At 35.7% G+C, this 26473-nt stretch overlaps 1 protein-coding gene across 7 annotated transcripts in view; it reads right to left on the bottom strand.

The window, feature by feature from the left end:
* Positions 1–366: 366 nt before the first annotated feature.
* LOC109098734 (golgin subfamily A member 4) overlaps positions 367–26473 on the bottom strand; it is a 37215-nt gene continuing 11108 nt past the window's right edge. For 5 of the 7 annotated variants that reach the window (XM_042737560.1, XM_042737557.1, XM_042737559.1 and 2 more), the window contains 20 exons: positions 26326–26373; positions 26133–26189; positions 25013–25111; positions 24789–24930; positions 24508–24704; positions 21940–22023; positions 20178–20325; positions 19919–20097; positions 18817–18915; positions 18547–18702; positions 14365–18371; positions 14144–14265; positions 12729–12859; positions 11903–11989; positions 10030–10047; positions 9359–9427; positions 8096–8171; positions 4006–4103; positions 1623–1709; positions 367–544 (listed from right to left, as the gene is read on the bottom strand). In XM_042737560.1, the coding sequence (XP_042593494.1) occupies positions 530–544; positions 1623–1709; positions 4006–4103; positions 8096–8171; positions 9359–9427; positions 10030–10047; positions 11903–11989; positions 12729–12859; positions 14144–14265; positions 14365–18371; positions 18547–18702; positions 18817–18915; positions 19919–20097; positions 20178–20325; positions 21940–22023; positions 24508–24704; positions 24789–24930; positions 25013–25111; positions 26133–26189; positions 26326–26373 (5919 nt within the window). In that variant the 3' untranslated portion in view covers positions 367–529. The other 2 variants (XM_042737555.1, XM_042737561.1) reach the window with 2 other exon arrangements.

Genomic DNA, 26473 nt, shown 5'->3' on the forward strand with positions numbered 1-26473 from the left:
ATGAGCCTGTGTCTTTATATCGTACATGTGCTGTGCAGGTAGTTCAAGGGTAATTTCATCTTACCTTAAAACAGAGAAAAATAGAAATACAAATGAAATAATTCAGGAAGAACAGAGAGAATCAACCAAACTGAAACTTACAGTCAAACGTATTGCACAAGTCTTCAAATCATACAAATGCAGCTTTAAAAAAAAAAGTACAGATGTATTAATTCAGGAAGTAAAATGAAAAAAAATGAAAAAGAGAAAGCAAGAAAGATCCATGTAATAAATTATTTCTGGCAAGCTATAAATTTAAGAATATTCTTTACATTTTTTTTAAATTTATGAAGTTAACTTGTACCATTAACCTTACGTATACACACACACACACACACACACACACACACACACACACACACACACACACACACACACACACACACACACACACACACACACACACACACAGACAGATAAGTAGAGCAGGCTCTTTCATGTCAGTAGCATCTCTCAGCAGCAGCAGCTCAGGCACGGTTCTGGTTCCATCTTACCGGAGCCAAGGCTGTAAAACAGAAGCTCAGTTAATGCAAGCACATGCATTAAAATCCCCAGCCAAAACCAGCAGCGACTGCATTTCACATGACGTCATCTGAACTAATATCTAACAACTCAATAGCTACATGCACACTTTTTTAAGAAAATGTTCTGATGCTTAGGGTGTTGTAGGAGGTTGCCAGGGTGTTGCTGTTGTTGCTAAGGAGATTAAGATATACATATTTAAAAAAATAAAAATAATTCAAATAGCAAGTAAAAAATCATAGTTCACGGCTGTGATGTACAGTACCGTTTGAAAAAAATTAATACTTTTATTTAGCAATGATGCACTATATTGAACAAACATGGCTGTAGATATTATTATTTTGGGCTGTTTTGTTTTTTTATTTTTTTAAGGAATATTGATGTTAATATGTTCTATTTTTTTCTTTTTTAATTTGATGTTGTTTTGTTTTCTACACTGATAATAATCAGAAATGTTTCTTGAGCAGCAAATCAGTATATTAGAATGATTTCTGAAGATCATGTGACACTGAAGACTGGAGAAATTATGCTGAAAATTCAGCTTTGATCACAGAAAAAAAAAATCAAAAATCGAAAACAGTTATTTTAAATTGTAATAATATTTCAGAATATTTTTGTTTTTACTGTATTTTTGATCAAATAAATGCAGGTTTGGTGAGTAGAAGAGACTTCTTTCAAAAACATATATATATATTTTTTTTTTAAATCTGAACGGTAGTGTAAACTAAATCAAAATAGTTACAGAAATGTGATTTCCTGAGCAAGCAATTTCACAAGAAGCAAATAAACAACTAGAGAAATTTCAGTTTCCTGATATAATGATACTATATCAATTTAATGGAGCATTGGAAAGGAAACAGTGACCACACCGCAGAAATCCGATAACTAACCATAAAATATTTGATAAGAAACACATATGTGCTTCATTTAGCATCTGATGGGCTGCAGGCTGAGCATCAGTGCTGTACGTCTGGGACGCCTGTTTGAGTACGTCTGTTAACAGAGAGTCTTTGGCTATGCTTAAACTCACAGCTGCTTCTGTACACTAAAGAAACACTCACCAGCACACGCGAATCCTCGTGCTCCAGAACCTTCTGCGCCTGGTCCGGAGGAAACTTCAGCATGGATGTTATAACTTTGGCCATTGTCTGAAGAAATAAGAAATGAGATGAAGCTTAAAGGAATAGTTTACTCAAAAATGACATTGTTCTTACCCTTAATTTGCAGGAAGATATTTTGAAGAATGTGTGTAACTGAACTGTAGATGGTCCTAACTGACTTCCATAGAAGGGAAAACTTACTATAAATGATCCTTTAAATGTACCTTTAAAATGATTACATTAGTTCATCATTCATGTTCCCCATTTTCTCCTATCAGGTCTTTATTTCGTATCATAGGTTTGTGTTAACAGTTTAACAGGAAAACAACATGCATGTACACACATGGACACATGATAAGTATTTTACAGAAAACAAACCAATACTCAGCGTAATTGTAGAAATGTTTACATACTATTATAGTAGCTATTATTTTAATTTCTATTAATAAAATAATTTAATATATTATAATAAATTAATGTTATATTTTATTAATTTTTTCTAATTATTTTTTTCTAATTTTTTTTTTTATTTTTTATTTTTTTTTGATTTTATTGTTTTTATGTGCTTTTATCATTTTTATTAATTGTTTTTATAGAGAGAGAGAGCATATATGAATATGTATATAAATACATGTGTACACACATTTTAGTATTTTATATACTACTTTTATATACTACTATAGTAGTTCATTTTTTTTATTTGTATATATTTTTTATTTTTATATTTCAAGTGTTAAGTTTAATGTAAGGTTTAATAATTTTGTGGTTTGTCATTTTTTTGTTTTTATTATTTTTTGTTTATATATACATACACAAAATCTAATAAGAATTCATTTTTATTTCCATTAAGAGTTTTAGTAATTTTAGTACATAAACTTATTTTATTTCAGTTAATATATTTCAGTTTTTGTAATTTCTAAACTTTTTTGTTTGTTTGTTTAAGTTGGGTTTACTTCAGTTAATGAACACAATTTTTAATAGTTTTAGTTAACAACAATGCTGCTGCCCATCTTTAGCAGATCTGCTGCTCTGCACTGTTCTGTGAGCAATTACATCTCGCAAAGACAAAACGCTCATTATCTGCAGCCTGCTGGGTAATCTGCCAGCACCTGTATGTGGCACTAATCAGAACCAGTGCAGCCGTTCACCTCGAGCAACTCTCCTAAATGGCAGGCACTACTGAGTCATGTGATGAGAACGAGTCACCGGGCCGCCCGCAGGACATCCTCTCTTACAGGGAGGCCTGTTGTGATGTCATAAAGACCCGACTGTTTATTAGCAGCGAGGGGGAATCCCACTGGCTTCAGGGCGGCGACAACCGGGCCATTAATTAGTCCTGGCTAAACGGACAAGATTCGCTCATTAGGGTCCTGCTAAACGCACACAAAATAACGCTGGAGCAGGAGTTTTCATGGGAATGAATCATTTTACAGGCTTTCATCCGGACTCCCCGTCACACTTATTTACTGCATCCTTCCTCTAACAAATGCCATTATTATGTGTGGGGACTGTGCATTGTGGGAAAGACAATATGAAAGTTTTACAACATGGATACACATAATTATTTTAAACATAGTTGTTTATCCGTAAAGGGTCTTCCCTACATATGCAGTAGCTTAACATTTTCTTGTTCCCATAATCTTAATGCGTTGGCTTAATATATTAAGGCATAATAGCTGATATTACCAATATTTCAAAAGAAATGCTGGAATTTGTCACTTACAAAAATCAGTGTTTTTTTTTTTATATTATTTATGTACTACTAATTACTTATTTAGTATCTACTTAACATTTATTAATATTTTAAATTAGCTTTTATTTTTATATTTTCAGTTTTATGGTATATGTTAGTTAGTACTTAATATTTCTTCTGAGCTTTAATTTTTGTAATCTCATTTTTAGTAATTTTAGCACTTCAAATGATTTAACTTTTAGTTGCCAGAGCAGCATTTCGCATTTTCATTCAAGTTTTTCATCTAATATTTATAATTCATTTTATTTCAGCTTTATTTAAATAAACATGATCTTCAATAGTTTTAGCAAACAATAACAACACTGATCCTCAAACCCCTAACTTTAGATTAATATTTGTCACGTTAACCATTCTTGCCATTTAATTATTTTCTAATAAATTAAATTAATATATATATTGATTAAGTTTCTAAGTGCCTAAGCTTGACCAGCATATATTTCTGGATTTTCTATTATATAAAATATATCTTAATAAAAAGAAGGGTACTTTAAAAATTCTGTTCAAATAATATTGCATAACAGTAATGACCCAAAAACAGTCCCTCCCTGAATGACATCATCGTAAAGTGTAATAATAACCCCTAAAATGTACCTTTGTCTCTCTGCCCATCATGTACTCAAACATGACCTTCCTGAGGTACTCGAACTCTGTCGGCTCGCTGAAGGGGTCCGCGCTGTTGTGTGACATATCTGTAGAAACACAGAAACAGCAGATTCATCACAATCATTACAAGAGTGTCTGAGAGCACTAGAGACATTAAGCTGGGTTTGTGCTGTTTTTAAAGCAGAGCCTGTTCAAAACGTGGCTGTTCCCTCGTTCACTCCAGTTCTGCTGAACATAATTAAAACCAGAGCAGCCAGAAGATGAACTTATAAATCCTCCAAACACTCAACACCAACCATCATCTTCTAAGAGCTGAACCAAGAGAGTCGGAGAGGATGTAAATAATAGAAAATCACATAATCAGATATGAAAATATGTGCATTACTACAAATGCAACTAGACTTTTAGATTGAATATGTTTACCATGATGCTGTTGCACACATCCATGATTCCATAAAGAACCTTTAACATCCTTTTAAACAAAAGGTTCTTATAGTGGAAAAAGGTTCTTTAGATTATTAAAATGTTCTTCACACTAAGAAAAAAGTGGTTCTGTGAAGGAATGGAGGAACCAAAAATGTTTATTCTGTGACACTGTTGTGAAAAAAAAACCCTTTTTCAAACCTCTATTTTTAAGAGTGCAGAAGAAATTATGAGTCAGAGATTAATACCTCAGTTTTAGGGGGTTGTTTCAAATCTTTCAGACATCAATAAGATAAGCAAGCATTCATACACTCAATACATTTATTAAACACACACCCCGCGACCTTTGCGTGGCAATAATCAGCCTGTAAATCAGAGCGCGAGACGCGCCTCACTTCCAGCGGCTGTAGTTAAGAGCGCCGGCTCGCAGCAGCACTGGAACACTATAATGACAGCATTGTGGCTAAATACAAGAAGCTTTGGCTCAGTCGAGGTGGGGGCCTTTCCGTTTTCCATCCTGCTTTTAATGGATAAGGAAGTGAGAGCAGAAACGGAACAGGAGACGTTGAGACCGTGAATGAACAAAAACCAACTTGAGTTCATAAAAATAAAAAAAAGGCATGTCATAAAGCCGGCGATGGGCGGGGCAGGTTTCTGCGCTGTTGATACCATGGAAAACATGACGCAAAGAGAACAACACAACATTAAGCAGCCCAGCTCAACCACTACACCCAACTCGTCACATTTAGAAACTGTTTATATTAATTAGGGAGAACAACACAATTCTGTACCTCACAAAATTTATGTATTAGATGCACATAATAAATGACAAAAAAAAAAAAAACTTATTTGCATAAAAAGTTTTCTTTTAAGAAATTAATACTTTTATTCAGCAAGGATGCACTGAAATGATCAAAAATGACAATAAAGATATGTTACAATAATTTCTATTTCAAATAAATGCTGTTCTTTTGAACTTTCTATTAAGCAAAGAATCCTAAAAAATGTATTATGGTTTTTTTCAAAAATATGTGGAGGAGCAATATTTTTTTTAATTTTTGTTTTTATGGGTGTTTTTTTTGATGTGAATATGAGTATTTTATTTTTTTTTGTGGGGTATTGTGTCACTGAAGACTGGAGTAATTCAGCTTTGATCACAGGAATAAATTACATTTTCAAATAAATTACAATTGAAAAATTACTGGTATTTTAAACTGTAAAAATATTTTACATTTCTACTGTATTTTCAATCAAATAAATGCAGCCTTGGTGAGCAGAAGTGGATTCTGTCAAAAACATTTAAACAATCTCACCGACCCCAAACTTTTGAACAATAGTGTACATGCTCTTGCTAAAAAGAATATGCACATGTGGTAAACATCATAAGCATCACAAGCACCCCAGATGTGCAGTTAATCTTCAGGAATGTCTTGTGGAAGTGATGTAAGGATTAAGCAATTAGTTTTTTTAAGTGAAACTGACTTTTGCATTACTGTATCTAGCGTGCACAAACAGCACAGGAGGTACAACCGATCAGTCAGTCGTCTTGCCTCATTAAACCTGTGAATGACCGGCAATTAGCAGGAGCCGTGTGTCTCTCTGGAAAGCTCATTTAACCAGTGCTGAAGACACTGGGGTGGCTTGACGGAGAGAGGGCTGGAAATCAGGGTGCTGCTGAAACCCAAACAGGCCTTTGATCAGGAAGCATGGAGAAATGAGGGGCTAATAAATAACCCGACCTGTCCGACTGACCCCAGATCAGCCCAGCTGGGCCAACACCGATCGGTCTCATCTCCAGAACAATGCTGTTTGAATGAAACAGGGACTGGTTTACGACCGCTATTAGCACATGCTTAAACTGTTGAATGGATAATGCACAAACTCCATAAATAATAAAGAAATCAATGCAGAGAAAATATAAAGTGCCACCATGAATTATTTTAGTACCCTATTAAACATATATACAAAAACAGGTAGTTTGTGGGGCATTTCAGAGGCAGCGTGTCTCTTGTGAATGAATAATGAGTAATTCATGGGAGGTAGTCAGAAGGTCAAAAAGACTTCATAAACTACTGTCCCTTTAATGTAGAGGCCACACAGATAAGATGAAGAACAGAGATGTCAAAGATGGAGATATCTTCAAAGGACAAAGTCATCTGGGAATATATTCAGAAGGATAATTAATGTGGTTTATAAGCAGAGAGATGCTGGCTGTGTTCCTAAACCTAGTGAGCCACCTAACTAGATAGCACTGTAAGCATCAGACACACTCCCAACATGAAAACAAATTCAGCATTGCAAGTATATTTTGTAGATTAAGCAACTGCAGAAACCTTTACAACAATATCTGTGAGAGAGAAAAAAAATGATTTACCCAATAAGATGGTCAATTTAATTAGAACTGCACAAAGGACACAAATTTATCCCATAATTATGTATGCATTATGTATTTTGTGCTAACTGGTGTTTCTTTATAATGTTAAATTGTTTTGAAATTGAGAGTCGAGTCTCCCAAGGTTGCTGCCTTTCAGTGTTCATAATTGGTCCCTTAAACGTCTCATTTCAAGCTTTCAAAATCAGTAATATTTTGGAATATTATTACAGTTTCAAGTAACTGTTTTCTATTTGAATACATTTTAAAGTGTAATTTATTTCTGTGATGCAGCGCTATATTTTCAGCATCATTACTCCAGTCTTCAGTGTCACATGATCTTCAGAAATCATTCTAATGTTAATTTTCTGCTCAAGAAACATTATCAGAGGTAAAACCAGTTGTGCTGCTTCATATTTTTGTTTATAATGTGATATTTTTTATTTTTTTTTTTTATTTTATTTGATAAATAGTTAGTTAGAAAGGAAAGCATTTATTTGATTCCAGATCATTATAAATGTCTTTAAAGTCACAATTGAATGCATTCTTGATGAAAAAGTGTTAATTTCTTTCTAAAACAATAGTGAATGTTTAAAAAACATGATTGTGCGATGCAAATCGCTTTATTTTATGCTTTACAATTTAATTTTATATTGTCGTTAAATGACTAGCGCACCTAAAAATAAAAATTGAGTCTGCATTTTCACACCCAAAACCCAAAGTAACTCAAAAGGTTTTGTTTTGATGCTGATGTTGACACTGTTCTTGTCTTAAACAATGCAAGTATAAAAGACATAGCAGATCTTTGAGACGGCCGTCTGAATCTGGGGTCATTCGTGGGAACTGGGGAGAAATGCGGTCTGTGAAAACCATTAGTTTCAGAGATGAGCTCTTTATTACACCAGCAGGGAAGGGCTGTGGAGGGGCAGATTTTCTCCTCTAGCTGCCCATATGTTTAAGCTCTGCATATGTGTGTGATTGATAGCGGGGTGTTAAAGCTCGGCTCTCCTGCGGTGACTGATCGCTCGGAGCTAGTGAGAATGAAGGTGAGGTTTATCCACCAAAGGTCAGTGTACCACATCATTCATTAACCTCTGGGAGCTACAGGAGATACTTGACAAGCATTTTACTGTCACTAGGTGGCTAAAACCCCCAAATTCATATTACAAACAGATAAATAAGACAGTAAATGACATCTGGAGAACAGCTGGCTTTAGAAACATTGTTCTGCTTGCCCACAGCTAGACCATATACCATTCAAAACCATCTTTATAGGTTATTTACCTCTATATGAGCTTCCCAGGTGAGTCACCACTGCGGTTTTATGGGAGCGTCTTAGTTTGTCTTCTAGTGCATGAATCTGAAAATAAAGAATACACATATATAGTGCAAAACTGATCTTAAAGAACTCAAGTTGGTGTCTATATTTGTATAAAAGTTTTAGAAATGAAATACGAGGAAATATGCATAATACATTTTACATGAATGCATTTAGAAGATCCTTTTATCCCAAGCGACTGGAGAGGATTTTTTTTTTTTTCTGAAAATTCTAGTTGATATTATTGCATACAAACTAAAACTGATTGACTTTGCTCACACAGGATGAAACAACTTCCCCCCCAAAAAAAAATCTGCTTATAAATCTCTCATTATGCTTTTTTAGCACCAAATATTGGATTCAATCTTTTTATCAACTGGTTTTCTTTCGATTAGCACAGGTTTTGTAATTGTTTTTGAAACTGACTGATCTGAGGCCTCTCTGATCTGAGTTTATGCACTTCAGTTTTTGAGTGAACATTGCCAAAATGACCCACAAATAACCTTTTTTCCCACTCCGAAGCTGAGGTGCATAAGCTCACATCAATGAAACCTACAATCGATTTGTTCCAAAACCGATGCCAATGTAAAGAAAACAAATTGGTAAAAATACTGAATCCAAGATTTGCTGATTATATAGCATGAGTTAAGCAATTTTTTAAAGGAACATCAAATTAGGTAAGGATTTTCTGTTAACTTCCCCTACACTAGTCCTCAGATGAACAATAACGTATGGCCCAGGGTGAAGCCGGGTTACAACAATAAAGGTACATCCAGTGTGTGCCTCCCCGTGTGAGTTTGCGTTCGTGTGGGGCGAGAGAAACAGCATGAGCGCTGCTGTAACTGTTTGTAAGGGTGAAATAAGAGTAAACAGATGTGTGGTGTAATGAATCTAATCTTATTTCAGTTTTACACAGCTGGAGGAGTGCAGGAGCTCTGGGAATGTGACGGTTGGTAAACGCTCCTCTCATTCTTTCTCTTTGCCTTCTACTTTGTCTTTGTGTGCTACTCAGGTTTGGTCATTTGCACTTCTTAAGCCTAAAACATGCTATGTGCAAGCATGCAAACTCAAGCATTTCTAGCTTCTACTACGGTCAGTTTTCTTGTTCAGGTCAACAGTTGAAGTTAGTTAAACTGTCAACAATGTTTATATCTAGCTACCTGTTTAGTGGTTCAGACACCCAACAAGCTAAGCTCTCTGTCTTTTTTTTAGTACTTTTCTTAACTTACCCTGTCGTGGTATTCCTGCTCTTTTAGCCTGGCCTCGCTCAACATGGTCGTCTTTTCTGCAAGCTGAACCTGATTGGACAAAGAGAAAAAGACCAGAGGTCAAAAATATAAACAAGTGGAAAGTAAGAGCAACATCTTGAGGAACAAAACTCTTCATAACTTTGGGTTAGTCTCTTCTGCTCATTAAAGCTGCATTTATTTGATCAAAATACCAAAACCAGTAAAATTATTAAATATTTTTTACAATTTGAAATGGCTATTTACTATTTGAATATATTTTAAAAAGGTAATTTATTTTTGTGATACAGAGCTGATTTTTCAGCATGATTACTCCAGTTTTCATGTGTTACATGATCTTTCAGAAATCTTTCTTATATGCTGATTTGACAATCAAAAAACATTTCTTATTATTATCACTATTGAAAGCAGTTGTGCTGCCCAATATTTTTATGGAAATCGTGATTTCTGGATTTTTTGATGAATAAAAGCATGTGTATTATCTTCTGTAACATTATAAATCTCTTTACTGTCACTTTTGATCAATTTAATGCATCATTGCTGAATAAAGGTATTAATTTCTTACTGAAAAAAATCGTAATATGGAGCAGTCATTACACCACTCAGACTGTCGATGGGAATTAATCAGAAAAATAGAAGGAAATAAAACCTACCTTTAACTCTTCAAGACCCTGAAACACAAAACAGAAGCGGCAGGTCACACAACTGCATTATTATGCAAATATTAATATATAAACTTTTTTCTGAGTTGTGTTTGCATACAGACTTGTGACATCAGACTGCAAAAATGCAGCATGGGCTCCAGAGGTGCACTGTGAGAGAGCGCTTTAAGCGCACCGAACACACGAGGACCACTTTATCCCGAACAAGGCTCAACTTTTTGCCTCTTTCCAAGCATGCAGTGCTCACCTGAGAGCGGCACCATGGCATAAATCTAACAGCTCAGGATGCTCTCTGAGGGGTTAATTGAGAACAGAGACTGTCTGTTTAGGGCCCCTTTCTCAGGGACGCATTCCAAGCCTTTTCGGGAAATTCATTCCTTTTTCCTATTCTGGATTGAAACTATTATACTGCAATTTAAAGTCTGAAAATTAAGTCAATTATGTGACTAAAGACTAAGACAGTACCTTGTAAGACTTGGCTGTCCAGTTAACTTCTTAGGTTAATATCATTAAATTTATCACTGGTAACACATCCACCTTATTTGACATTTCAACATTTTGATTCTGTGATTTACATTTATATTCATTTATTAACCAGATACTTTAATCTTATAAATAAGGAACACTACAAAGTAATTCATGCAACAACAAAAAAAAAAAAGAAAAAAAAAGAAAAAAAGACAAATTTCAGCTCAGAATAAGAATAATGGTTAATTTATTTATAAATCACTTTTAGATGGGAAACAACATTTTGTATGTAAGATTAATTGTTGAAGCTCAACAAACTAATAACTAAATAACTTGAGCAAACACTAATGCTTCAAGCTAATAGATAGAGAGAAAAAACATCATAAGATTTATTACTTTAATTATGGCTTTCAGTTTTAAAGGGTTAGTTCACCCAAAAATTATGTCATTAATGACTCACCCTCATGTCGTTCCAAACCCGTAAGACCTCAGTTCATCTTCGGAACACAGTTTAAGATATTTTAGATTAAGTCCGAGAGCTTTCTGTCCCTCCATTGAAAATGTATGTACGGTATACTGTCCACGTCCAGAAAGGTAATAAAAACATCATCAAAGTAGTCCATGTGACATCAAAGGGTCTGTTAGAACTTGTTGAAGCATCGAAAATACATTTTGGTCAAAAAATAACAAAAATTACGACTTTATTCAGCATTGTCTTCTCTTCCGGGTAGAGAAGAAACTGCGTCCACATCGCAGGCTTTTGCGATTTGCAAACGTCTCAAATCGCGATTTCTATTCGATTTCGATTAATCGCACAGCCCTATCTCAGACTAAATCTAAAATATCTTAAACTGTGTTCCGAAGATGAACGGAGATCTGACGGGTTTGGAACGACATGAGGGTGAGTCATTAATTACATAATTTTAATTTTTGGGTGAACTAACCCTTTAATCAAATGTATTCTATTATTTAAAATAAAATACTTTCAATTTTATATATATATATATATATTATATATATATATATATATATATATATATATATATATATATATATATATATATATTATTTATTTATTTATATATCAAAATTAAATTAAATTATAAATAATTATATTATTTATTTGTACAAATTATATATTAAATAATAATAATTATTATTATTAATATAAATTAATTAACAGATATACGCTAATATACCACTATATATGATATAAACGTAAAAAAAAAAAAAATTAATTGGATTGCATGTTTAATTGCATTATTATTTTAAGATTTACATTTGCATAAAATTAACATTTAAACAAAAATGACAACTCTAATTTTAATGCATATCCATAGTAAATACATAAATAAATGGCTCCCAGCAGGACATGGTGTGTAAACTGTGACTGTACCTGAGGGCCGCTGAGACTCCTCTGCTGTAGCTCTTCTAACTCCTTCTGCACCTCCCACACGCGGTCGCCCATCTCCACCTCACGACTCTACAGGAAGACCAAACTCTGAGCAAATGTGCCGTTTCTATCTGAACCATTTTACAGTGCTGCTAAACGGTATTCATTTTCAGGTCATAAACTTGGATCTTAAAATGCAGGGGTAAACAAATAGATCTATAAGATACAGGAATAATCCTATCACAAATGGGGAAGTCGTGGCCTAGTGGTTAGAGAGTTTGACTCCTAACCCTAAGGTTGTGGGTTCGAGTCTTGGGCCGGCAATACCACGACTGAGGTTCCCTTGAGCAAGGCACCGAACCCCCAACTGCTCCCCGGGCGCCGCAGCATAAATAACTGCCCACTGCTCCGGGTGTGTGTTCACAGTGTGTGTGTACACTGCCGTGTGTGTGCACTTTGGATGGGTTAAATGCAGTGCATGAATTCTGAGTATGGGTCACCATACTTGGCTGTATGTCACTTCTCTTCAAACAGTTAGCATACTCCTCTGTCAGGATGGAAGTAAGCAGCATAAGGCCTGCATCATTCCCTACAGCTCTAGGGAGAATCTGAGGTGCTAGTTGACTGAGGTAAGTGTTTCCTGATGATACACAAACTATTAGCTGAAACCTGAGCTTACTGAATTTATGTGGGGGAATTTAGGAAAAGCAATAAACTCCTCACAAAATTCTTCCTGTGACTTTCTATAAAGTTGAACGTATAATACATCTGCTGGTCATTAACTCACAATTACATACAAAAGATACAGTTTCACATTATTTTGCTGTACCTGAAGGACCTGTTCATAACGCTGAACCATTCTGTTCAGGTCTTCTTCCTTCTGAGCGATTGTTTTCTGAAGTTGACTGACTTCTTCTCGATGGCTAGTTAGAAGCTCAGCTTCAACACCCTGAGCTTTCTCTGTGTGGAAATAATAAACAGGAAAGTACAGTAAGAAGGTCACCATGAAGTTACAATCACTGAGTGTAAACCACTCATTTCCAGACTGGATGCATTAAATGGCAGGATTGAAAACACATGGTAAACCAATCATGAATTTCAAATTTCATATTTCCTGAGGCCAGTAAATCAACAAATGTGAACTATAAAAACACAGTTTTTTCATGTCCACAGTGCTTTCCAAGACTTCTGTACTTGATCTTATTCAGTATTTTAAACAATATTTTTGTTTTACTCAAAGAAGTACTTCATTCCAATGTGAAAATATTGCCTTATACGTCCTCACATTGCTCCAAAAGCAATATGAATTTCTTTCTTCCATGGAACACAAAAAAAATGTCAGCCAGAATGTTCACAATGCTCCTTTAATACAAAAATAAATAAATAAATGTGGACCAATGTTGCCAATTTTTCACTTTTGGATGACCTATTCCTTTAAATATTCTAATGACCTATCCCTTTAAATATTTAAACGACCTAATACATACAATTGCACTGCATCTTACCACAATGTACTCCAAAGAACGCCGTGCCATGGTATTATAGCCATCATAGTAGTGTCCAGAAAACAGAACTACCATGCATGAGCAATTAACAGTACATTTGTACTGTAGAGCCTAGGGGTGGGCGATATGACCAAAATCTTATATCACTTTTTTTTTTTTTTTTTTTTTAAGAATCATGAATTGCAGAATTCTAGTCTTATCTTATTCTCAGCTGTTTGCTTTCACTTAAACCAGTCAGTGAACTACAGCTCTTTGTATTCATTTGAAAGCACGTGCAGGAGATTTACTACTAATCACAGAACTGGCTTTACTGACGAGATGCGCATGAAAATCGCATTCGATTTTCGCATCCAGTCCTAATTATGACATATACAAGTATGTGTATTTAACTGTACAAGGCCTATAAATTGGTGAAAATAACTCCGATCAATACTCCAACGCTCTATGAGCACCATCTTCTCATGTGCGCGCCTTTCAGACATCACACGCATATAGCTACAGGAGTTCTCTTTCGCTGCTGATTGCATTTCAACGGCTTAAAATCACCTGTTTTTAAACCGCAATGCTTAAAATGCATGTAAACGTTTTTGTGACCACATAGCACAGCAATGTCATTGGAGCGTGAAACCACGATAGAGACGATAGTTCAAATTTCTATAGTTTGGTATATCGCCCACCCCAGTAGATCCGGAAAATAGTTCTAGGAGACTCTTAGAAATAAGTTACATGTTCTTCTTACCAATGGTTTCCTTCACTGAACCTTCCAGTTCCTTTTCTTTCAGGGTCATCTGAGTATTAAACTCCCTCATTAACTGCTTAAGAGCAGAATTGTGTTTCATTTCCATATCTTCCATTTCAAGCCTGAAAAGATCAACCATGTGAACCCTGATAACAATATTGTAGCATGATATATGCATCCTTATCCACAAACGGTCTCTAAAATTGTCACATAAATCTTACTTCAGCTTCTTCTCGGTATCCTCAGCCATTTCCTTCTTCAGGAATTCCAGCTCCTTCTCATGCTCTTTCCTTAGAGACCGAAGGTCTTTCTGTAGTCTGGTGTAATCTTTGTGGAGCTTCTGCTTCTCGTTCTCAGCCTCTACCATCTTTCTCTGAAGATCATTCTCTGAGGTGTTTGTATTGTTGATTAGGCACTCATTAACAGTCTCCCCATTTCCTTGAGGTGAACTCTGTTGTGCTTTTAGCTCATTTTCTTTCTCTTGTAACCTCTGCTGCAAATCTTGGAGTTTCTCCTCATATTCCTTCACCAACAAGTCCTTTTGACTTGTCCAATCATCTTGGTTCCTGATAGCGTCCATGTTTTCCTTGGCCGCTAACATTGTAGGCTCCATTCCTAATCTACTGCTTGACATTTGCACAGAAACATGTTCCTTCTCAACTTCCTCAATTTGTTTCTCCTTAATCTGTTCTTGAAGATCCAAGCATGTCTGCTGCAGCTCCTGCACTCGAGTTGTCTGTTCAAGCAGGTCTGCTTTAAGGCGACTTACCTCTGTTTGGTAGTTTGCAATCTGCTCATTAGATTCTGAGAGTTTGGTCTCAAGCTCTCCTAGTCTTGAAGAAGCTTCAATAGCAGCAGTAGCAGATTGTTCCTCTTTTGCAGAAATGTCTTTATGAAGAGCAGCAAGCTTCTCGTCATACATATCTTTTAAGTTTTGCAGAGAGGCCTGTCTTTCCTCGTTTTCTTTCTGCTGCAATTCTTGTTGATGTTTTACATGCTCTTCCTTTAATTTTGCAGTGGCCTCCTCCATTGTCCTCTCAAGTTCCTCTAGAGACTTTATACGTTCTTCTTTTTCATTCTGGGTTTGCTTGATGCCTTCCAACTGCATCTGCAAGCCTTTGATAGCCTGCTCCTTTTCCTCAATTTGTGATGTCAACTGTTTACGAATCATACCGATCTTTTGCTCTGCCTTCTTCTTCAACTCTGCTACTTTACCAGCCGTTTCGGCAGACGCCTTTTCTTTGGCTGCCTTCACAGCCTCTTCATTCGCCCTCAGGATCTCAGCCTTCTCCCTCTCAAAGTCATTCCGCTGGGATTCCAGTTCCTGCTTGGCTGTTTCAAAGTCTTTCCTCAAAGACTGAAGACTTTCCTCAGTTTTCTGGATTAAGGAACCGTTTTGAGAGCTTTGGTCCTGAGCTTCCTGCACCTGCTTCATCAGCTCCATCTTTTCATTCTCCCTAATGGTAAGGTGCTGCTGCAAATCAGCTGCAAGTTGTTCCCGCTCTTTTGTCCGCAACTCTAGCTGCTCCTCCAGATCACAAACTTTTTTTGAGCAGCTTTCCAGCTCTGAGGTCAAGGCATGAACCCTCTGTTCTTTCTCATTAAGAGCCTGGTCCATCTCGGACTTGGTAATGGAGTGATTGTCAATGCTGGCAGTGAGCATCTGAAGTTGTTCGTCCTTCTCCGCAATCTGCTTCTCCATGTCTGCAACTTTATCTTGAAGAGACTTAACAGTGTTGTGACTCTGACTGAACTTCTTTTTCAGCTCAGAGAACTTATGCCTGAGTGAGTCTACCTGCTCTTGAAGTGAGGTCTTCTCTTTTTCTAGCCTTTCCACCGTCTCCCCCATTTGGCATGTTACTCTTTCCTTGTCATCATTGTGCTGCTGATTCAGCAGAGATATGGCTTGTTCTTTCTCAGTTATGCTACTTGCTAACTGGGTCTTCAAGTCATTTATGACTGATTCTAGATTGCTGAGTTGCAAAACATTTGTTTTGAGATTTTCTGATACGTGTTCTTTTTCCTCACGGAGCTGCTGGATTTGAAGGTCTTTCTCAGAAAGTACCTGGGAGCGATTATCTACATTGGTTTGCAGAGACTCCCTTTCAGCCTGCAAGGCTTTAAGAGTCTCTGAACTTGAACTTAACTGAAGAGTCACTTCATCAAGAGAGCTCTTTAGATTATGGTTCTCATCCAAAGTCTGCCGAAGTTCTTTCTCTAAAGTGCTAATTCTGTTGTCCTTCATCATGATAATATTTCTTAGATATGTGACCTTATTCTGATGATCTACGACCCGACGTTGTAACTCCCCAACACGTTCCTCAACTTTCTTACACAGGTCGACAGAGAAGCCATCTAACTTAGCCTGGGCTTCCTGACAACACTGCTCAAATTCTTTTGTGATGGCACACAACTGTGCCTGGAACTCTTTTTCTTTATTTTGGAGTTCAGCAGTTTTTTCTTCAAGAGTCCTCTGGAGATCTTCACCCTCTTTACACTTGGACATTTCAAGCATATTCAACTTTTGCTGGGCGTTTACCAACTCTTCAGATATGCTCTGCAATTTCTCCTTACTAGTTTCCTCTGCCTTTCTCAGTTTATCCTGTAAAAGGCTTCTTTCATTCAAGGCCTGGTTCAGATTCTTCTCCATGGTTTCAGCTTGTCTTTTAAGTAAACCCTCCCCTTCAGATAAACTTTCCAGCTTGCTTGCTGCCTCTCTGAGCTCTGTCTGTAGTTTTTGCACAGTGGTTTCCCTCATGGCAAGCTCCTCCCTGAGGTTCTGGATGTCTTTCATAACTTGTTCCTTTTCTTCCCTGCTGACCGAAAGCAGCTGCGAGATTTCCTCCAACTCTTGGGCTTTTTCTTGCAAAGACTGAGCATGTGTTTCTTGCAACTCCTCCTCATTCTGGTTGAGTTTCTCCTGCCAGCGACGAATAAGATCTTCCTGCTCTTGTTTATGAGTCAGTTGAAGCTTGTCTAAGTGCTCTTTGTGATTGGCCTCCAAATCAGACATGGTGGTGCTGAGGCCCTCAGAGCTTGCTTGCGCCATCTCAAGGATCTTCTCCTTCAGTTGCTGGTCTTTCAGTTCTATCTCTTGGGCTTTCTTGGATAACTCCGCTTTGGCATTCTCCTCTTGATCCTGAAGCTGCTTCTTCAACTTGTCCTGTGCTTCTTTGTGTTTCTGTCTTAATTTCTCCATCTTATTTTCCTGGGATTTCAGCTTGCAATCCACGTCTTTCCTAATGTTCTCAAGTTTCTTCTCATGAGAACTCTTCTGGTCATCCAGCTGCTTTCTCAGTCGGTTTTGCTCCTCTTGCATCGTATTGCAGGTGGCAGCATGCAAATTTTCTTTTTCCAATAGTTCTCTCTTGACTTGCTCCATCTTCTGCACAAGTTCCTGAAGTTCACTTGTCTTTTGTTCAAGACACACTTCTTTCTCCTGACTATCATTACGCATTGCCTGAAGGGTTTGCTCAAGATCTTTCACTTGATTCTTGGTTTGCTGGAGTTCTTCTGTAAGTGTGCCTATCTGAGATCTTGATTTCTCAAGGGCCTCTTTATTTGACTGCTCCCTGAGTCGAAGCTCCTCCAACTGCACACTTCCTTCTTGCAAAGTCATTTCTCTTAGCACATGTTCCTCTACTGCTTTTTCCTTCTCCTCCAACACAATCTTCAGCTGATTTATCTCTTCTTTCAGCATTTTCTCCACCCCTGCAAACGACTGTTCTTTCTGTTTCGCAGCTTCAATCTCAGCCTGATATTTTACTTGTTCTTCCTTGAGTCTGTCCTCAAATTCTTGTCTTGCGGTTTCACTGGTGGTCTCCACAGCAGACAGTCTTTCTTCCAACTGTTGTTTACTATTCAGTACCTCGCTAAGCTCAGAAGACAGGGTCTCAATCTCGGTTTGTTTGTCACTCAGTTTATCAAGCATCTTTTTGTTCATGTCTTCCACATGAGAATGGAACTGTTCCTCCTTGTCTTTCAGTATAGATTCGATTTCTGCTTTATGTTTCTGCACAAGCTCCTCCAAAGCAGCATCATGCTGCTGGGTAAGGGCTGTTATCTGCTCTGTCTTTGTCTTTTCTAGCTCTTGCTTATGTGCTTCTTCTAGAGCAGCTATTTCAGCCTCATGTTTCTTTCTGTGCTCTTCAAGTTGTGCAGAGAATTCATCCGACTTGGCAGAATCCTTCTCCGAGCTACCTAGACAACTCTCAAGTTCTTGAATTCTCTGTAAAAAGAAAAAAAATTACCATTTTAAGAAATGTACAGTGCTGAGATATGGCATTGTTTTTATTCACATTCTCATTCATGCTGGCTTCAAGTCTACTGGTTAATTTGGCTATTCAACTACATTAAGGATATCCTGCTGATCTATCCTCAGATAAGGTGGCAGATAAACTCACCGTTCTGGTCGACTCCAACTCTAGTTGTAGTTCCTTGGCTTTGTTCTCTCCCTCAGTCTGAATTGCAGCCTTCTGCAGCTCAGCCTCTTCCAGAGCGAGAGATGCCTGCTGTTCTCTTTCCTGTGCCGACCGCAACAATTCTTCACGACACTGCTCCTGAGACAAATAAAGAGTAATGGTGCAAATAACTTAGGAAACACCTACATCCAAATAGCTAATATTTGCATTAACTAATCATAAGTTACAACAGAAATGAAAACTAGGGCATACCACAGCTTGTTTGATCTGGGCACTCAGTTCCTGTTCTTTGTTAGCCAAAGCCTCTGAATGTAACCGCTCCATTTCTGCTATCCTGTCCTCTGAGGACTTCTGAAAAGAAAGAAATCGTGACAAAATATTAACATTTGTCAGGTTTGATGGACATTTTAAAATACTGACACTCTAATGTTCACAAAGCCATTTTGTGAAATTTTGTCATATGTAACCTAGCTATGACAAAAAAAAAAAAACAATGATAAATGACAAAACTTAATATTTGACCAAAAAAGTGTTAATCTCACATTGCATTGATTTGCATTCAAAGTATATTTAACATTTCCTCATGGACAACCTTAAAAGTTTCACCATCAGAATTGGAAATATAGTTAACTATTCCCCAAAGCATCATGCTTTGGCGGAATAATCCGCTGACTCAAAATGTCACTCTTCTATGAATTATTGGCAAGGGAAACAGAAACATAGTTCATGCGTCTTTGTTATGGCAAGGATTATAAGACCTGATGAATGAAACAGAGCTGAATTTCTTTCTATCTCAGATACATGCAGGCAGAATGGTGAGCTGTAAATGTGGCATCAATTTGGTCAATTTTGATTTACTGCTGCCCTTTAGTTAATGAATCATACTCCAATACACAAAGGAAGAGACTAAAGGTGTGCAGATCCATAAAAACACACAGGTTTCATGGGAACTGTGCAGTCATGAACGTTTAACCGCTCATCCAGACAAATCTCAGGATGAATGTGACACTGTGAGTGGACTGATGGCTTTTCCAGGCAAAATAACTTTAAACAGGTCAAGTGCAAATGGGGACAGAGAAAAGGCAAAAGCAGCATATCAAAACACAAAACATAATGATTGAATATTCTTGATCCTAGTGTCTAAATTAAAGCATCTCCGCAAAACCATCCAAAGTTTAACAGGATGTAGCTCTAAAACGATACTGATGTTGAGAAGTTACACCTGTGAAAACAAATAAAATATGCATGACACAGCAACAGATGTTTTATTAATATGGAAAAGGTCTTTTTATAGTTTTCTGTGGCACAAACAGTCCAAATTTAGCTTTTCCACCCTATTTTTTTTCATACACACCTTCATAATGGTGACCACTTCCTGTTTGACTCTGCTCAGCTCCTGTTGCAAGCTTCTCCTCTCTTCCTCGCTGGCCTTCTCCACCTGCTTCACCTGCTCCTCCACGCTCACCTGCAGCTGACGGCGCGCCTCCTCCGCCCGCTGAGCCACACCTAGAGCTCGCTCCAGCTCTTCAAACGCTGGGAAAGAGTCACATAAAGTGCATTTAGGTCAAGCAGACACAAGGGCGGGAAACAGAGAGAGGGGAAGTCTCACTCACCTGCTTTCTCTGATTTCTCTTTCTGCTCCTGGAGCTCGTCTTTCTGAGCGAGGGTCTGCTGGAGTCTGGAGCGCAGCTGAGCGATCTCATCTTCCTTCATCTCTAAAGTCTCATGCATCTGACGCTTGGTTTCAGCAATGACCATTCCTTCAAAATAATGCCATAGGTGACCATTAAAGGGGTAGTTCACCAAAATATTAAATGCACTCATCCCAGATTTTCAGTCAGTATGATCATATTTTGGTCTGGTCCTCATGCAAAGCTCATATGACTTCATTGGGGATGTTGATTTTGAAAAGCCCCTGAAAAACAAAAACCTCTAATGCATAGTATTGCGGTTACTTTTTCATTTTCTGATGTCCACTGCTGATTATGTCCAAATAGTCTCTAGCACAAATGTGGTTCCTGCAAACCAGGTTCCTGTTCCTTACAGCAGGTTCTGTGCTCAGTTTGAGGACGCACCTCTAATTGTTTCTGACGTATGTTTGCACTCTTTCGCATTCCATACAATGACCCAAGTGGCAATGATCTCTATCCTGCAGAGTGAAGGTCAAAGGCTAAACACAACGTGACTGATTTGATCACAACTCAGTAGCAGACAGACAGCTCTCCATATTTCACATGAATCTAGCTTAGATGACATCTCAAAGACTAATTTTGATCATAGCATGCAAAACTAACATTCAACCAAGATGAAAAAACAAAAAATTCAATTTATTGTATGTTATAGTATATATCATTATTAGAATGTTTTGCTTGTTTTTGTTATTGTATATTTTGTTTTTTGTATGTTATGTTGCGATATTATTTGTTTTAAAGTTGATTTTTTTATTTTTATAATACTTGATACAAACAAAATATTCATATATTTAAATATATTAAATATTTCTTAATATGTTTCAATAATAATACAAATTGATTAATATATTTTTATTATATTTGATTATATTAATATTCATATATTTAAATTATCTATCTATCTAATATATCAATAAATTACATATCTATCTATCTATATATATATCTATATAGATATATAGATAGGAATGTTAATTCATAGATTTTACACACACAAACACATAAATAAAACTTACAAATTTTGCAACAAGTAAAAAATATATATATAAATTAACAATATTAAAAATAATGAAAATATATAAACATTATATATATATATATAATTTTTAATTATATAAAGGTAATTATACATTATGCATGTTCTTATATGCATTTATTTATTGTACTTACATTTTATTATTATTATTATTTTCAATTATATGCTTTATTATTATTATTATTAAAAATAATGAAATATATGTATTTCTACACACACACACACACACACACACACACACACACACACACACGCACACAGTATATACACACACATACACATTTTAAATAATAAAATATACAATTTAATGGCCTATAAAAATATTTTAACTGGTCAGTTCAGCCTCCATTGGCAGAGAAAAGCTCAATTTGGACCCTGCTTGACCAGCGTCCTAAAACAATAATCAAGACATTATCTCCAGTCTTAATTTTATACGCAAACATGTCAAAGTGAGCGACCCACAGGAAATATGTTTTCCGATCATTTTAAAAAGCCTTTCCGGGATAACTGATCTTTGTCTTTCGCTCAGAGGGCCAGTGGAATTTGTACTTCTACTCCTGCTGGCTCACAAACCGTCCCGTGGCAGACGCACAACATAGCTGAACCCTTCTGAGGAGCGAACTCAAGCATGTCCTGCTTCTCTCTCACCTTGTCCTGCTCCAGCTGCTCGATGAGGTTCTTGGCGTCTCCCAGCTGCGTGATCAGCTTCGTCTTCTCTGTAGTGTGCAGCTCCTGGTAAACACAGATGACAGATGGTGAGTGTGCGATGATGGATCTTAATACATTACTCTCAGAATAATAATCAACACTTATTGGGCATCTATAATAAAGCCCCCAGAGCCAGCTGGTCTAGACAACCTGGATTAGAAAGTGAGTTGCTTGGAAATGCAGAGGCCAGCTGGAAATGTAGTGACCTGAAACTTTAACCTGCAAAATGTGGAAAAATGTTTGACTGTATATCAAAAACACTTTGCACATCCAATAAGTCTGGCTATACAAGACTTGAACGGTTAAGCATATAAACTATCTTAAGTGGGATCTTTTCTGTTGCGATACCCTTAAGAACATGCCGAAAACACTGTAATGCAAGGCTTTGCAACTGTTAAATGCCTTCATACTGATTTTTCAGATTACTATAGCATATCTTTCATGACCAAGCGATTACGTTAAAACAGCAACCAAGGAGCTGTGAATAATTATCGTGTCTCCCGCCACAGATAAACACACACACACACACACACAAAGCAGGCCACATCACAGCAGCCCGTGGAGTCGTCGCACCAGACCCACAATCAAACCTCAATTACAGTCCAGGACAGCAGCCAGCGGTTGTGGATCGTCGCCTCTAGCGCAGAACGCCACTCTTTTAGGCAACGGCGGTTACTTTCTGTTTCCTGCTGGTTTTTCTTGAACTGGAGAATTTGACTCTCACAACTCAAAAAAATTTGCTTGGATAAAAGTGTAAATTAATGAATTTAAATGTAAATAAATGTACTTTTTGATCACAGAGTGCACAAGTTTATTAAGTTTATTTGAATAACATCTGCATGATATGCATTTTCGATATATAAATAAAATTTTCAAGTTTCAATAATAATAATAATAATAATAATAATAATAATAATAATATGTAATATAATAAACAAATAATTGTTTTTATATATACACACACACACACACACACACTTGACACTCAATCAAATTTAAAAAATTTTAAATTAAAAATAAGCCTATATATATATATATATATATTTATATATATAATTGAAAATATAATTTATATATCGATATAATGCATATCATACAGATATTATTCAAATAAACTTAAATGGTATAGAATAAACAAAAATAAAATAATTTTAATATTGATTTTTATTTATATATCATTTATATATTTAATTATATATTATATATTTATATTTTATTAATTCTTTAAAATATTGTTTTTTACATTTATTAAAATTAAGTAATTTTTTTATTTTATTTTATGCAATAATTTGTTTTTTAATTAATTCATATTTTTTATTATTTTGGAACATTTTTTTATTCTGATTTGTGTTGTTTGTACAGGTTAGAATTATTATTTGTGTGTATTAATTTTTTACTCGGACTTTAATAGCACTTTCCAGTGCACTTTTTCTTCAGAAAAAGTACAAATCTAGTTTTAATTTAATGCAGTGTTTCAGTGTTTCACATAAATCTGAAATGAAGCTGAGCTTCAGCTGGTGTGTTTTAGTGTCAGCGAGTGTGACGGTGGGATCGGACGGGCTGTAATGTGTGTCTGTACGCTGTTTGAGGCAGGGAGAGGTTAATGTTAACCTCTGCTCTCTCAGTCCCGCTGAGCGCTGTTCCCACACACAGCACAAACACATCACATCCACAGGAAACACACTCTCAGCCCTCCGCATGCATGAATAAACCATAAAACATGCAGGAATAACATAAACGAAAAATAAAATAAACCATGCAAGTATAAAAGAAAAAATACAACAGAAAATAAATCATGTATGAATGAAGTAAATAAACAATAAATTATTAAAATAACCTTACACAACTTCTGCATGACTAATATATAAAATTAAATAATTAATAAATAAACAAATATAAATAATAAAAATAATATAAACCATGTATGAATAAAATAAAAGAAAATGTTGCAACAAAAAAAAGAAACCATACATGAATAACAATAACAAAAGATAAAATTAAAACAAACCAAACATGAATAAAATAACAAACATATGAAAATATATATTTTTTAAATAAATATTAATCAAAATATTAAATAAATAATTCATATTGTATAAATAAAATATAAAATGAAAATAAAATAAAATAAATGAAAAAACTTAAGTTAAAAAAATATAAAATGTGTGTATATAATATAATGTATAATTAATCAAATAAATATAAATATTATAATTTTATGATTAAAATAAAATGTATAAAAAATAAATATAAAATACAAAAAAAGTTATAATATATAGTAAATAGTAAATAATAATACTAAATTTAAACCCTGCATGAATAAAATATAAAATGACAAATAAATATAAAATAAAAATTAATAAAACTGTTATTTTGCTCAATAGCTCAATGGTGAAGCTCAATAATCACCTCACGCTGGGTTTGAACATGATAAAAATCCCTAAATAACCCAGCTAAGCAAAAACTAGATGTTCTTTGTGTTTTGTGTCTTATTTACTGTTCCCGTACCTTCATTTTCTCAAGCTCTTGCAGTCTCTCCTGCAGCTGCTGCTGTAGAACCTCGTTCTCGCTGGTCAGCTGAGCGCTGCGCTCTTTACTGGATCGAATCATCTCTTTACATCTCTGCAGGAGACTCTCTTGCCTTTTGATTCGCTTCTGAAGCGCCTCCAGGTCCACCGCGCTGCCTGGCTCTCCGCTGCCCTCTGCTGGCCACACACACACAACACAAACAGGTTAAAGATGACTTTAGTGTAGAAAAATGTTCTGGGAACTTGGAAACCTGCACACACCTGTGTTAAGCGTCGAGCCGGCATCTTTCGAAGGGCTCTGAATGTCAGTGTTTGCATCGACTGTATCTGTGGACTGAGAGGTCTCGGACTCAGAGGAAAGCACACCTCCAGACGCCTGCAGACGCTTCTTCAAGAGAGACACCTGAAGACAACAGCTTCAGTATCACCTCTGATAACTAGGACATGCACAATGAGAGATAAACACACACAGAACACTTGTGTACTTGCGTCTGAAGCACAGTGATCATCTGGTCCTTCTCCTCGAGAGCAGCGTCAAACTCCTCCTGCAGGTGTTTCTTGGCCTGCTGGTCCATCTGAAGCTCCTGAGGAGGAGATATGAGGCTCAATACAATAGCTCAATGTTGAGAAAAAATAAAACTATATACTAATAATAAAATCCAAAAATTATATATTTATGTAACATGTTATAGAAATAATTCTAAAGTATTTTAAGAAATGCATATATATAAATTTTCTCTATCTCATATTTAATGCATATTTATATATATATGCATTAAATATTACATACAAATATCAGTTAGAAAGTTTATATAACAATAAAATACACACTGCGTCAATAAAATAAACTAAAATGCATTTATAAAATAAAATAAAAGAAAAAATTTAATAAACCATGCATAAAATAAAATGTACCAAATAAAAAATGAAAAAAAAAAACCTAAATAAATAATATAATATAAAAATAAACCATGTATGAATAAATAATAATATATAGATATAATGTATTAATAAAATAAAAACAAAATTAAAACAAAATATTTTGCTCAATAGCACAATGGCGAATGGTGGGTGATTACTGTATATAAATATATAAATTGTATATTAATATCACGTATAAACCTAAAATATTATATAAAAATAACAATTAGAAATAATTAGAAAAATGCATATTTACATATATACAGGATTTTATATATATCAATTAAATCTCAATTTAAATGTTCAATTACAAATAAAAAGCACATTAAATACATATATTAGTTTTTTTTTTCATTATTTAATTTAAATGACAAAAACGCAACAAAATTACTAGAACTTTAACTGAAATTAAAATGAAATTCTAAAAACAAAAACTGATTCAATATAACGCTATTTTATTTTATTCATGGTTTATTTTATTTTATATTGTCACGTTCAATTTAATTTTTTTATTTATTGTCCTCAATCAAAAGCAGATCCTAAACTGTCTCTAAAAAAAGACATCACACTGCAGACGTTAGCTGTATTGTGAATACACAGTGTGAATCGAGCAGTAATAGAGATATCGAAAAAGCATTGACGGCAGAGCCTGTGATGAATAATTAAAGTGTGTGCCAGACGAACCTCCCTGAGCTCCCCTATTCTTCTCAGGGCTTTATCTTGGCTCTGGCTGAGGATGGCCTGAGAAACACACAGACAGAGATGAATGACAGACTGACCTCACAGCAGAGCAAATACAGCAACTCATTAAAGGAAAAACATCAGGAAAACAAACTACAGCCATTTATTCTGCTGCATCGACTGAATATGACATTACCTGCGTTTTCTCTTTATCCCGGAGTACGGTTCGGTAAGCTGTAACCAACTGAGAGAGAGAGAAAACATCAGTCCATTCTCAAATCAGTGATCACGTCTGATCAGACTGACTAGTTGATTAGTTCTGCCACTAGTCAATGCATGTGTAT

The sequence above is a fragment of the Cyprinus carpio genome, chromosome B13, assembly GCF_018340385.1.
Source record: "Cyprinus carpio isolate SPL01 chromosome B13, ASM1834038v1, whole genome shotgun sequence".
Classification (NCBI taxonomy): Eukaryota; Metazoa; Chordata; class Actinopteri; order Cypriniformes; family Cyprinidae; genus Cyprinus; species Cyprinus carpio.